The sequence below is a fragment of the Protomyctophum bolini genome (assembly GCF_963924005.1).
Source record: "Protomyctophum bolini genome assembly, chromosome: 1".
NCBI lineage: Eukaryota > Metazoa > Chordata > Actinopteri > Myctophiformes > Myctophidae > Protomyctophum > Protomyctophum bolini.
Genome location: NC_137862.1, coordinates 49401091 through 49416153, shown reverse-complemented (window position 1 = coordinate 49416153; position 15063 = coordinate 49401091). Strand labels below are relative to the sequence as shown.

The window sequence follows — 15063 nt, the reverse complement described above, 5'->3', positions numbered from 1 at the left end:
TCTTCTAAATCATGACAACTTTCTGAAAAACAGTTGTTGTCAATATTTCATGTCAAGGACAACAAAAATTATATGTAATTGGCCGCCGACCGCCGAAGGAGCTGATATTCAGAATGCAGAATGTGGGAGGGGTCCGATAAGATTGTCTTTGCATGAACTTAACCACTTAAACCCCAGCACAGAAAATAGCAGATGGACAATAACAGAAAACTGAAAATTCACCAGTATAGAGCCTTGAGGGACTCCGGTCAACCATATGGGGTTTAGTCCAATTAGTACCGTCATGACTGTCTGTGTGGACCAGCAGGGACATTTGTCAATGGGACGCACCAGGACATTGCCAAGCAAAACCAAACAAAACCAAAGTTCAATCTGATGATAATCTCAGTATAGTATCTGTTCTGTATTGTAATCACCAGTTTCATACCCTAAGTAAGTCTTACAGACATTTTATTAATTAATACTGTAGCCTGTAGACAGGCGGAATCAAACATTTCTGATCATCAGCGGTGACATCACATCGGGAACGTCTCCCTGCATTTATTTTGAACAGAACAAGTCAACTGGTGTATATAGAATGACATCATTGCGAGGCTTTTAACAGTCAACCTAGCAGCCTCATGCTGGAAATAATTAGGGCTATGGTTAATTATACTGAAACATTGGTTTTGCAATAAAGTAGTTATGATTCTGATTCCAAGTATGTAGCCCAAGTTTCTCTCACATGTGGTTATTTATGTATCGCGGGTTTGGTTTAAAAAACAACCATCGTGCACGCGCACAAACACGCACGCGCGCACACACACACACACACACACACACACACACACACACACACACACACAGTTATTGCTTAAACTTACGTGGCTTCCTGCGACAGGAGGCTATTGTGTTGTGTGAGGGTCGTGGCTTCCTGCGACGGGAGGCCATTATGTTGCGTGAGGGTTGTGGGCATCATGGGACCCCTCGTAGGACCCTGTCCTGTCTGTTTCTCCCTGGCTCGTCTCCTTTGCTCCTTTGCCAGCTCCTCAGCATCCTCCTGACTGCGCTGGGCCGTCACCCTGTGTGGATGAAGGGCACAGAGAGAATGAGAACAGGACCAGGCAGGGCTTAAAGTTCTCAGTCCTGGGGACTGATTTCAGTCCTGAGAATTTCATAGGGGTCATTTAAAATCTTTCAGCGCCACCTGGTGGTCACCAGTTTAGGCTTTGAGTGCCAATTCTCCCATTATAAAGAAAGAAAGAATTTGTAATTCTATTATGCATGTAATGTGCATGTCATCACCTGTACACCAGATTAGAGGAATTTTATTCCCAAGGGAACACTGGTTGGGAGAGAAAGCTATGGTGCCATTGTGTTTTAATGCATTTTGAACCCCCAAAAAAATAGTCCTTGGGGAAAATGCTAAAGATTTTAAAGATGTATTTATTGATAATGCAGACATCATCATTTACAACAATGAATTACAGAATCATGATTTTTTTTAAACAAGACAAGAGAAACTCAAAAAAGAAAAGAAAAAAAAAAACAGTAACCCCCCCCCAAACCACCCCCACTCCAACCCCCAGAAAGGAAAACTACACAGCTCTCATTACTCTGTTTTTAGGATTGAATTTGAAAGTCTGTTTAGAGAAAATGTCAACAAGGGCAAAGGAAAAGGGGATTCTGGAGAGAGGGGTGCGGCCTGCAGGGCCAGGGGAGGAATGGGGAGCGTCCTGCTTTGGCCTCCTACTCACAATTCAATTCAGATCTTGTGTTTTCTGTAAGGAAAGTTTAGTTTGCAATACAAATGAAACCTTTCCTGCAACTTACTGCATGTAAGAGACGCTGGTCATACAGGGTATCCGGACGGAGAACTCGCCAGTTTACCAACTCGCCGCGATTTAGTGCATTTCAGTTTTACTTCATCTTTAAATATTGCATTGAATTGAGAGAGGATAGTCGTTTTAGAGTTTACACTAGAGAAAGTAGGAATGCTAAAAGTTTAAACACCAAAGTACCGAAACAATGTAATTCATTAGTAAACAATTCCTGAATTGGTAGAAACGATATGGTGGTATGTCGGAATGGGGGTATGTCAAAATGGCGGTATGTCGGAATGGGGGAATGTCGAAATGGCGGCATGTAACCTAAAATTCTTCATCGTGCTCACCAACACTGTGACTGGACTGTTCTACTATACACTGTTTTATCACCAACGCTGTGACTGGACCGTTTCACTATGCACTGTTTTATCACCAACGCTGTGACTGGACCGTTTCACTATACACCGTTTTATCACCAACACTGTGACTGGACCGTTTCAGTATGCACTGTTTTATCACCAACGCTGTGACTGGACCGTTTCAGTATGCACTGTTTTATCACCAACGCTGTGACTGGACCATTTCAGTATGCACTGTTTTATCACCAACACTGTGACTGGACCGTTTCATTATGCACTGTTTTATCACCAACACTGTGACTGGACCGTTTCAGTATGCACTGTTTTATCACCAACGCTGTGACTAGACCGTTTCAGTATGCACTGTTTTATCATCATGTTCAGATAATACAAGTGAGCAAAGCATGAGAACATGATGGAGAAAAGAAAAACAATTATTCTGGTCCAAGAGCAGTTTCTGAGGTGTCATATCCCTTAAGAGATTAATTACTCTGTGTAAGTAGAGAAACTTCAACAAAACATGGCCTCTTTCAGAGGCAGAGCAATGACGGGGGAATTAAGGCCTCACGCTGAATAAAGTCAATATTACTTAAAGTATAAAGTTAGACTGTCCTCAACAGGAGGTCAGATCGGCTGAACACGATCCTTGAAAACACTTGACTGTATGTTGACATTTGTTTATCATTGCGGTCTTTTTGGCAATTTTAAAAATGTCTGCTCGTGTGTTTTTCTAGTCTCGCAAACAGCTGGACGGATCGGTCAAAGGCGCTCTTAGCTGAAGACTGGCCCAAATCCATACATCATAGACATAGAGAAAGCCTAGAGATGATTGACCTCACACCACCTGAAGTCCCAGATCCACATTGGAGCCATACTGTTCCCATGCGTCTCCATGCAGAGAAGCACATGGTTCTATAGACGTCTTTGTTTCACATCTGCACAAATGTGCATTTGTTTCCCACCCTCCTTTTCTTTTTGGCATGTTCACTTTGGAACTAACAGCTGTCCTGCTGATGTCATGCTGCCTGCATTCACAGTTTGACCAAATTCAGAATTTATATACAGTACGGTATATTGGTATATGAGAACCATCTACAGTACTCCACTGCATTTCTCCTCTTAATGAAAGCAAGGCCCTACCCCATGCATAGGTCTTGTCATGCGACATTACCAAAACATCAATAATGTTCAGTGCAATGCAACAGCCAAACAGAAGGAAACGAAAATCAATCCTCATGTGCACATTGTGCAGACATACCTGACAATAATAATTCTGAATCGTGTACTCCATACTAAAGTACTTCTTTGTATGAGATGAGATCACCTGGGATGAGATATTGGGTTGGCTGAAATGTGAGCTTGCCGATCCTGAGGGCTGCCCAGGTCAGGGCCCAAAAAGTGTGGCGTTTCATCACACTTTCCACTGTTTCAGCACACAGTAAAACGCGGGAAGTGTGTGTGTGTGTGTGTGTGTGTGTGTGTGTGTGTGTGCGTCGACAGCAGGGGTAGGAGATGATGTCATTACCATTAGGGAAGTTTCAACACTAAAAAATGCCATTGAAGCCAGTAGCCAGACCTCGATGTCATTCTCAGTGATGTCATACAGAAATGCAGCACTAAAGAATCTCCCCTGACGCACGCACCATATGACACTAAACTGCGGACGACTTCTTTGACTTCACAACAAATTAAAAAATGCTTATAGTTCCAGAACAACAGTCACATATTTTTTGTTGCCATATGTTTTGATTCGACTGTACAGACAGCATCTTATTGCAGAAGGTTGAAATTGTTAACATGATAAATTAATAATATCTTTGTTAATAAAATATATTAATAACTTTTAGAAGCCAAGACCAAACATTTATTGTAAGGAATTATTATTTAGCATATGATCCGACAGGCTATGTCCAATACAATTTATTATAACAAAGTGCTAATGAAAACACCTTGCGTGAAACTATGTCAGACTTCATTTAGAAGTTAGAAATTGCGCAGCGTATTCAGCATTTTTTTATTCTGATTCAACAAGTCTAATTCAGAACATGAATATGAAACACACAAGGTGCCCATTTACCCCACAATGGCACTTCTACTCACACCAAACATTTCCAGCTATATCCTAATGATATATCTGTCTTTTGCATAAACATAAATTTTGTTTACTGGCATCAACTGCAACATTTTCTTTTACTGTACATAGTTTCTCTTGACAAACAATACAAACTTCTCAATATTAGTTATTCAATGATTTCATATGTCCTGGTGAAGATGTGGTGACTGAGGTACTTTGGAACTTTTCTGTTTGATGAAAAGCACTTACAAATTCAAATTTGCTCTTATAGTATTAAATTGGAAACACAAAGTGAACTTTAACTTGTACAACGTGGCTATTAGGTTCAGACTCAGAGCATGAAGCAGCTCATTGTGTTACAACTCACCTGATGAGGTCCTCCAAGCCCTGCTTGGTGGAACTTCTCCTCGTAATGGAGTTGGCCATGGCTCTCTCAGTAGACTGACAGGGGTCAGATTATGTGTTTGGGGCTGACTGACTCCACCACGCTCCACTGACCCACTTCTTCTCCTTCTATCAAAGGGGAATCAAGGGACTCCTTTTTGTGGGAGAGCTCTTTGCTGTCACTCTTGGTTGTATATTCTCTACAAACAAGAAGGATGTCCTGCTTCCTTTCTTCTGACAGTGAGAACATAAATGGTCCCACTTTTTCTTCTTCCTTCTTTGTCTCTATCTCTACCTCTCACTGCACCATGTAGTCCTAAAGCACTCACTCCCCTCCCTCCCTCTCTCTCTCTCTCTCTCTCTCTCTCTCACATGTGTTTTTCATTGAGGAAACGATTGAGAACCTGCCTGCCTATTTAGCCCTCCTCCCTCTCTCTGTTGTCAGTGTTGTGTGATCATCAGCAGGAGACCTCAGGGATCCCATGACTGTCCCAGGGGGGTTGACAGATCTCCGATTACAAAAAGGGGAGAAAAATAATTTCCTCACTACGTACACGCGTGTTAGGCGAGACAGAGAGGGGAGGGACAGATTATGTTAAATGTATTTATTGATGATCACTTGGGCATTCACATTGCCCGTACCAACCAAGATGCCATATGGTGTGAGGAGGGAGTTTCCATTCAACATTTTTCTCAGCTTAAACAATAAAACAAATCATGTTGGCATAAGAAGCACCTGTTCAGTAAGTGCAAACAGTAGAGTTATAGTGACATGCTCGACCCACTGAGATGGAGGAAATGGCCGGTCCTGCATGACCTTGGAAGTATTACTGCTTTGTGGACAGAAACTTATCTCAGGATGTGCAAGTTATGGTCTCTATAAACTGGTGTTAAGCATATTATGATTCTAACCCTCACTCAACAACATGCAGCAGTGTGTGGCTGGGTGGAGGCCAGCCCATCCTCCTGTTCCTGGCATGGCATCCTCACTGTTGGAAAACAGTCACACCCTACGGTGGAAATATGTGCCTGTGTAAGTATGTGTCTGCTTGTTAAATTTGTTTACTATCAATATATGGAGTTTGGATCAAAACTTCCCATACTGTAGAGAATGCAACGTATCAACGATATCAAAACAGTATGTTGTGTTAAAAACCAAAAAGCAGTGGCTCCATGCAAGCATATACTGTATGCAGCTGTGCAGGTGTGATGCTGGTCGGCCTGAGCAAAGAAGAGGGTGAAGGCTGCTAATAAGCTGGGTGTATTCAGTTACTGTTTGGACCATGATGAGTAGTTTATGAATAAGGAATGCTCCCATTACCGTACAACGCAATGCAGAGCAGCTGGTGTAGGAGGAGTTATTAGCTCTCTCTCTCCCTCTCTGGCAAAGGGACTTGAATGAAATATAATAAAATTAGGTCCAGATGATTATAAAGTATAACAACTTTTATTGAACAAGTTATCTACATTGCTTGACCTTTGGTCGTGGTCATGTGACATTATGTTTAAGTCTTTTGGGCATCTACATTCATTGTAAGTGGTTGTGTCGAGTCAGAATTGAATATGAACTAAAGTGTTTGGGGTTGTATTTGAATTATTTTACATTTTGCAACATGTTTCTGTTATACTGTATATCTGTTGGTGACCCCTGGACACACTTGCAGACAGAGTGATATACACACAAAGTTTTATTATAGATATAGCTCGCATCGCTTCATGGCTCAAATAAAAGTTTTCCCTGCTGTGCCGTTTCTTCTCTTCTCCCACTTGAGATTATTGGCTCCCACGCAATGAAGTCACTGAGGTCTTCTTGCCAACAAAGACACACAGATTGTGCATTCTGCTTCGCCTCCTCACAAGACCCCCAAACACTCATAAATATAGCACAAACAGCAACATGACAAACCTGACAGATGTGTGCAGTGTACAGCTTTTGTTCCATATTGCATTGTTTTGTACTTTTCTGTTTTGACACACATTACATGTTTTTCTTTTTCTTTTCTTTTGACACATTAAAACATATATTTTTCTTTTATTTGTTCTATTCCTTGACAGGTCTGATATGAAAAATAAATCCGTATGATGAGCCCACGCCAGCAGTGGTTCTAGCGTTAAGCAGCCATTCCCAAAGAATGAGGACATGTTTCTTTCCCTGAAGTCATTAACCGTAAATCCAAATTCATTGGGCAGAATGACATAGCTTTTCACCCACTTTATCTGGTTTATACGGTCATACATTTGTCTGTTCAGTAATGTATAATACTATAGTTCTACTACCCCCCCCCCCCCGAATCATTATGCAAATCAATTCTAGATAAACCCATGGCTTGTTCCCATTCCATGCCAGCTTGGAGAATCAATATTTGCGGACATTGTAAACAAAGTGGAAATGCAAATTTGGAACTGAAGAGAGGGAGGAAGTATACAAAGTAGGGTGACATCACAAATACGACCAAATTATCAGTTGAGCTGTTTCCATAAAATCCCATATATGAAGACAAATCCTGATTGTTCAAAATTGCATATTTGCATAATTGTATAGAAAATACACAGGAGAGCTCAAAAAACACCCACAAATTTTATGTTATAGGTCCTTTCATTCATATGTGGTGTGCAGTGCACCTCTGTTCTTGGCAGGGTGTTTCATTTGCATGCTGTAGTGTAGCCTATGGGTGGTCTTCTGTTTTTTAAGATTTATTTAATGATAATGCAAACATCATCATTCAAAACACAGAATTACAGAATCATGATTTTATTTTTAGGGACAGTACTTGTTTGCCAGAGTAGGCCTACTCTATTAACATGACTCTGCCAGATGAGGGCGGTATTGAGTAACCATGTTCCCCAAGACAGCATCCATCTGCCAGCGCAATGGCCCGATAACCCCGATTGTTATAATTCGAAGTGGTATATATTCCGTGAAGTTTATATTTTTATTGTGTGTACAAGTCATGTTTTTAATATGCCTTTATCAAAGGATATAGAGAAGGGGTAGTGCCCAAGCCCTGTTAGCCATGATGCTATATGATTAGGCGATGCTGTAGTGACTTTATAGGGACATAATTCACCCTAAGAGAGTGGGCGGGGGTTTCGGGGTAAACAAGGAGGTGGGGCCTCCTCCGTGGGGGTGTGTGTGTTGTCACTAGTATGATTGAAGAGTGTGAAATAAACAGACGTGCCGCCGTTCTGCACATTCTGACTTAAAGATAGAAGTAGCAATTCGTCTTACTTGCTAATTCCTACATTGGTGACCCCGACATTCGTCTGCTGGTTGTTTCCAGTGACTTGACGTAACCCGAACGTAAGTTCGAGCATATTACCGGAGTTTTGGGAAGCTTCTCCAGCAAAACAAACGGTGTCAAAACAAACATTAAATTATCTTTATTGTTAATGGGATTTAATGTTTTGTGTTAGGGACAGGACAAGATGACGTACATTTTCCCTTCATTGTCAATGGTGTTTTTAAAACAAACATTGAACTAAAAACAAACATTAAACCTGTATATATAGGGGCTCAAGCAACTATTTGCTGAAAATAGTTTTTAAATGTAGCCTACCTTATTGTGGGCTTTGGAATAGCGGCGATGGTGTTGCATATAAGCCAAACAGTGTTTGGCTTATATGCAAATAGGTTGCATTTCCCATTCCAAGTGTGTTTGGCAAACACACTTGGAATGGGAAATGCTACCTATTTAGGGTTTTCTTTAGCCCCTCTCGGAACCCCCTGGGTCAGCCCAATCGATTCGTGCCGAACCGCGGGTCTAAAAAATGTCAGAAACTTCAGTACCATTGGGTTCTGACTTGTAGGGCTAGGTTTTCTTGTAGATAACTTTGTAATGCTACTACTTGTGCAAAACACTCTTGACAACAAAAGTATTGCATTGTGGGTTTGAGCTAACAGGCCCATTTTGATATCAATCAATCAAGTCAACTTAATTCAATTGGCTTTTTTTTAATATATAAATTATATATATTTTTAGGGGAATTGTGGTCTAACTGCACTCTATCTACCTTTTGTTTGTTTTGAGCACCCCTGGTGGTTACAGTATGTGGCTCTTAGTCGGCTCACTTTCTTTCTTTCTACCTTACTCTAAGCTTATGGTGTCTCAACATTCTCCACAGGTCCAGGAGATGATCCCAAAAACCCCAAGCTCAGCTTCTTCTCAGCCCTGAGTCCGTTCTCCTGTGACATGCTGTGAATACTGGGCCCTAGGCCTAGGGCCTGCCCTAAATCCCTGACCACTGCACTACTCCAGAATGCTATGTGCAGTACTAAACATCCAAGGCAGAGTGAGAAGATGGCAGCCAGGAGAATGAGGCTGGTCAGTGCCATTGATACAGGGAGGAAAGTACTGGCCAGCCAGCCAGGTGTATGGAGGATGGAGATGGCTGTCTGGAGCTGCCGCTGGAGGGATCATCATGAACTAGAGAGACAGCAGCCTCTATCCATGGGTTCCACTGTTTGACCCTGACATCACAACTGCTGAAGTAGAAGACGGCTCAAGGTTGGAACTTTATTTTTTATTTTTATTTTTTGCTTCTTTGCTGCTGCTTGTGTTGTATGCTGTGCGTATTCTAGTGCTGTTGTACTATTTTGGGACCCATGATGACTAGGTGGCAATGAAACATGTTCAGTAACTGTTTCTGGTTCTGGAATTGAATGCTGATGTGAATCTACAGTTTGCATGTTGTGTTTTGTTGTATCTGCCGTTGTAGGTGTGTGAGTCGTAACAGGGAGCAGTATATGGCTGTGTGTATATGGCTCTTGATGACTCAATAATCCTATGAGTGAAGTTGCTATTTCCTTTTGGTTCGAGCTAGAGGTCATGGGCTTTATAACAGGCTAACAGCCATCAATTCCAAATGTAAATGTTCAATTGAAGACTGTAGGGTAGGACTGTAGGTTATGTGTTGTGTTGTGGTTGTTGAGGTTTGTTGTGAGTTGTTGTGACAGGGTGGCTGTTTTGGATCACGACTAGCATGGTGGCAAAGGATATCTCTATGTAGGCCTATTCTTTCTCTCTCTCACTGCACAGAACATGTTCTTTTGTTTACAAACTTATAACAGGCCAACTTGACACTCTACAGACCCAGTAAGGAATGATGGAATGCAGCTTATTTGAGAGGAGTGAAGTTTAGTTGAAAACACATTACAACAATTCATTGAGACACTTCAGCTCAGATTGACCATAGACCATTTATTGCAACGCTATTGCATGTTAGTATGGCGGTGTGGCTCTGCTCATGTGATATCAGATGATCTGCATACCGAGACACGGGTCTGATATCACATTTGATATCTCCGATTATCTGTGCACCAAGACACAGCTCTGATATCAACAACCCCCCAGAGCAGAGCCAAAGATACAATAATCCATGACCAATACACAGTAATGACACATCAACACATGATTCAACACAATGAAACACACACATGATTCAAACAATACAATAATATCCCATAACCCCTGGACTAAGAACTACAGGGAGGAGGCCGGGGAGGTGGGAGAAGTTTTCACGCATATAAACCATCTGCCCTCCGTGCCGCAATGAACTAACGGCTACGCTTGAATTAAAAAGCTGTGATGTGACTATGTCAGCTTTAAGCTGAGATGAAAAGAAAACCTTAACCTCAAAATTCGACATTTCGAGTAAAATATAAAATTATTTAATTTGAAATGCAATGCAGTTGTTTAACTTGGGTTGTCTCCCAGAGTGTCAGCTTTCTCCCCACCAGTTCTGGGTGCCTGGTGCAGACAGTGCCCCGCCTGCCTCATGCTTCTCTCTCACAAAATGTCTTCAGTCTGAGCAGTAGACTGATCAATGCCTCGCACTAAATGGTCAGAGTGACGGATGGATTAACTGTTGCCAGCAGGGAAAATAAGTTACAACAGCAAGTGCAGGATTAGATGCTGCCAAAGCAACAGGCCTAGATGCTGTCCCTGCCACCTTTTTGCGGGATGGAGCTGAGGTGATAGCTTCATATGTAACACACATTATAAATCTTTCAATCTCCCAAGCAAAGGTGCCTCATGAATATAGAAAGGCCACAGTTACTGCCCTACATAAAAAAGACAGGAGGGATGATGTAAGTAATTACCGGCCAGTATCTATTTCAAGCATTCTTAGCAAAATATTTTAAAGAGTTATCCACGAACAGATTTCAAACTATGGAAATCAGTTTGACATTTTATATAACTTACAGTCGGGTTTTAGACAGTCACACTCACATAATGGCATATTTTAAAGGTTACTTCCTGCATGTCAACGAGTCCCATAGCTTGAATACAAGGGCGAGTGTAGCTGATCTTAAACTACCAAACCTAAGAAATAAGGTAGGCAGAAGCTCATTTAAATATATGGGGGTGGAGGACTGGAACAAAATCCCAAGGGAAATTAAATTTGCCCAGTCCTTGAACATTTTTTTAAATATGTTGAAAAACTGGCTGATGGGCAAGCTAGAATAGTGCTGTATTTATCTATTTATTATGTATTTATTGTTTTGTTTAGTGATCTATGATGGTGTCGTTGTAATATCCATTATTGTGATTTTAGTCAACGCATGTTCTTCCTATACCATATGCTGTATTTATTTATTTGCACCACAAAGGAATTAACTTTTTGTGCAATCCTGAAAATTCTGTACTGCTCTTTTTGAACTGTATCTTGAATATATCAAATCAAATCAAATATCTTCAAAGAAGTACAAATGCTAGGGCTCTACACAACAATCTATGGCCACTTGCAGCCTTGAAACATCCCACATTTAGTCCGACTTAATCTTTCTTCTATAACATACCCTGAAACATACACACTTGATAAAAACAGCAAATATAATCACATTAAGAAGTGCCACTGTTAGTAAAAACAACATGACATCAACAGAGTGGTAAGAGTACCAGGGCATTTTGTGCGAGTCTGTGCGGAGGTGAGCAGCTCCTTTGTGTCTTATAACAAACTCTATCCAGAAGAGGGCGCTGTCCAGCGGCTTCATTGGTGTGTCTCTGTGCAGCCTGGAGAGTCTCTGCATGTTCGTACTGTAGGAAGGCTCATGGAGAACCTCCTGCAGGATATTCACAAAAAGGTTCTGATCTAACATGGAAACATCCACAACCTTTGCCACGCCCTTTGCTTTCATCCTGGAGAGGTTGTCTGCTTGGTCAAACACAATCGGAACGCCTACAATTGGAGTGCCATGATATATAGCTTCATAAATACCATTTGTTCCCCCATGTGATATAAACACTTTGGTCTTTGCATGTCCTAACAGGTCATTCTGTGGCATCCAGTCAACCAATAAAGTGTTGTTGCCCAGAGTAGCTGGCCTGTCACCTTTATACCTCCAGATTACTTTCTGAGGTAGCTGGGCAAAAGCTGCAGCTATCTCATCTGCTAAGTCATGGGGAAGTTCTTCAACTAGAGTCCCCAAAGACATGATGATGACTCCATGTTCCCCAGAACTCTGGACAAAGTCCTCCATGTCTTGAGGAAGTGGTTTAGCAGGTTTACACTGGAACCCACCTATATAGACAACATTAGGCATGGTGGGGCGAGGGAACTCAAACACAAAGTCAACTCTCATCAGCCACAAGTCTGCTGCTTGAAACAGGGAAAAGTAGTCTACATCGGGACCAAAGTAGCGGCCACATAATGTAGAATAATGGGCCCCCACTACCTGTTTGTATAAATACATTCTCATAGCATAAACAAAGACATTTTTTACTCGTTCTAAAAAAGTCATGTTATCTGTTAATTCTGAAACTGGAAATGGAACATATGAAAGTGGGGATGGGGCGATCGCAAAATGGGCTTCACCATGAACAGTCCATCTAGCGTTGAACACTAGTGGCAATTTTAAGAAGTGTGCCAGGATCACTCCTCCCCCATTGACAGGGTCGGTCAAAACGACGTCGTATTTAACGTCTCTAAGAGACTGCACAAACTCCTTACTCTCTAACATTTTCACCACCATCTCACAGACTTTCCTGTGCATTTCCGAAAACGTTTCCTTTAACTCCATGTCCAAAGCAAATCGCGTCCACGCTGGCCTAGCCCCTCTGTTTATATGGATAACTTTGGAGATGAAGGAACGAAATAAATCCTCGTCGGCACCCCCAGCGGCATCCACGGTGATTGAATTGTAGAAGGGAGAGGTCTCGCTGATGTACCAGCTGTCTGACGCTCGCAATACTGTCACACTGTGGCCCCTTGAATGCAACTCCTTAACAAGCACCTTCATGTTCACCCAGTGGCTGCCATCATGCGGAAAAACCAGGACTTTCCCACCATAGGCAACTGGGTGCGTGAAGGTAAAAAACAATATGATGGGAGCAAATGGAAAAAACAATTTCCTCTTACAAGCTGCATGTAGTAGCATGTTGGTCAATCCAGAAGTTAGTCCTGCCATGAGTGCCCACTGCATATTTCAATGGAATTTCTGTATTGGGGGTTCAGATAAATCAAGAAAATAGCTCTGTTAGGAAACAAAGTCATGTTTGACATGTTGACATGTTTTGTTCGAGAACATTGTTTCCACAAAAATCATTAGATTAAAAAAAAGACAAAAAAAGAAACACAAATATAACTTGTGCTTTTGACAAACTGTACAGGAGTAGTGTAATGTATTGTAATGTGGGCAATAATGGGCATGGCATATATGGGAACAATATGGCCTATTAGTGTTCCAGACTTGTAGGCCAAAATATAAAGTGGGCAATGCTGATCAGTGTAGTAGTTTAAGTTAATATGGTTAATAATGCACAGACTAACCAGGCACATACCCACAGACAGAATAGAAAGAAAGGGCTAAAACATTAACTCTGGCCCTGCCTTCAGCGAGGGCGGAGTGAAGCATGTCCTAACTTGACAACTACAGATGTGTCCCTGACTCCCTGTTGTGTTCTGCAATTTACACAGAAGAGAACCAAATTATTGTATGTGACATGTTGTTTTGCATACGCCCACTGCAAACAGACTTTCTTTCCCTAAAACCAATCACTAAAATATGTCTTGTTCATTAATGTACAAACTCACTGAAAACAGCCTTGTTCTGTGGTTGCACTGACAATTTCAAGCTTTGAGTCTTGCATAAGATCATGTATTGACACACATGATGTCACAGGGACCCCAAAAAGTTTATACGAAAAAATAAATGATCAGATCACTATGATCACTATACGGTAGTAATATTAATAACAACAGTTTAAGCCTCTGCTGTGTACCCCACTTACCTATATAGTCTGTAACAAGATGTGCTTGGTTAATTCTGGAGGCAGTGAGGCACAGACCAAAGTTTCAGCCTATACAAAATATAGACGGCGAAAGAGTGCAACAGCAGTAGCCTGTTTAACCACTCCACCTTGGAAACATTCCATTCCATTCTGTGAGCATGGATTGACAAGGGGACAAGGGGGAGTGGTTAACCAGGCTAAGAGAGCAGTTCCGAGTGTCGACTGCAGAGTGAGGGGGGGATGAGCTGAAGAAGAATGATGGATGCAAAGACCAATCGCAGTAAGGAGTAGTAGACTCTGTCACAGGACTCTCCAGGTCATGGAGTTGTGAGCTTCCACGTGGTGGCAGCGTTGTCAGATCCTGTGGGGCTTTCACTCTGGCATTCTAATGACAATGGCAACAGGAACATGGCCAGGAGCAGTGCTCCAGTTTCCCATTGTCTTGTCCATTCAGCCAGGCAACTTTCTTTTTGCCAACGGCTGATACGGTCTGGCTTATTAGCCAGGCTACCCCTGGGGGTCCCCGGACCCCTCTTTGAGAACCACTGATGTTTACACCAGATGGGACAGGTCCTTTAGGTCATGGGCTGAGCAGCTTACTGTATGTATTATGTGTATGCCTTCTACTTATTTTGCACATTGGACACTGCTGCTGAAGATATGCTCTTGCATTCATTTCATATATTCTATATTGTACCCCACCTGAAATGCAGTGTTGAAAAGTAACAAAGTACATTTACTTAAGTACTGTACTTAATTATAATTTGGTGGTATTTGTACTTTACTTGAGTATAAAATACTTCTACTCCACTACATCTCAGAGCTATTGTAGGCTACTTTTACTCCAACTACATTTATTTGAAAATTGTAGATTGTAGATTTTACAGAAACATTCTGCAGCAGCATAATGAGTACTTTTTACTTTTGGTACAATTTGATGTCTATACTTTTACTCAAATTTACATAATGATGTAAATCTTCCCTTCATTGTCGATGGCATTTAATGTTTGTGTTGCCACAAATGTACGTCATATTTGAGGCACATATGACCTAATTTCTCAATGGCAAATATGAGGCGTGTGGGGACAAAAGCTGTATATAGGAGGGGCTAGCACCCCTCAAAAATAAACCTTTCTTCTCGATTATTCAATTATACGTTGGTTATTGGTTCTATTGGTTTGGTTAATTGCCCAGCTGCCACATTTGGGCAT

General features: G+C 41.6%; 2 protein-coding genes across 3 annotated transcripts in view; both read right to left on the bottom strand.

Moving 5' to 3' along the window:
* The window catches only part of LOC308336298 (uncharacterized protein), a 25297-nt gene extending 20286 nt beyond the window's left edge, over positions 1-5011 (bottom strand). Inside the window, exons 1-2 of one of the 2 annotated variants that reach the window (XM_080793635.1) lie at positions 4606-5011; positions 864-1061 (exon numbers count right to left, since the gene is read on the bottom strand). In XM_080793635.1, the coding sequence (XP_080649761.1) occupies positions 864-1061; positions 4606-4664 (257 nt within the window). In that variant the 5' untranslated portion in view covers positions 4665-5011. The remainder of the gene's footprint in view (positions 1-863; positions 1062-4605) is intronic. The other variant, XM_080793634.1, reaches the window with a different exon arrangement.
* Positions 4690-15063, bottom strand: LOC308320640 (UDP-glucuronosyltransferase 2C1-like; the record flags this gene model as incomplete). Its single annotated transcript, XM_080771210.1, has 7 exons — positions 4690-4856; positions 7589-7691; positions 8896-9027; positions 11422-12917; positions 13853-13887; positions 13981-14237; positions 15043-15063. The coding sequence occupies 7 exons, from the start codon at positions 15061-15063 to the stop codon at positions 4690-4692; spliced, it is 2211 nt and encodes a 736-aa protein (XP_080627336.1).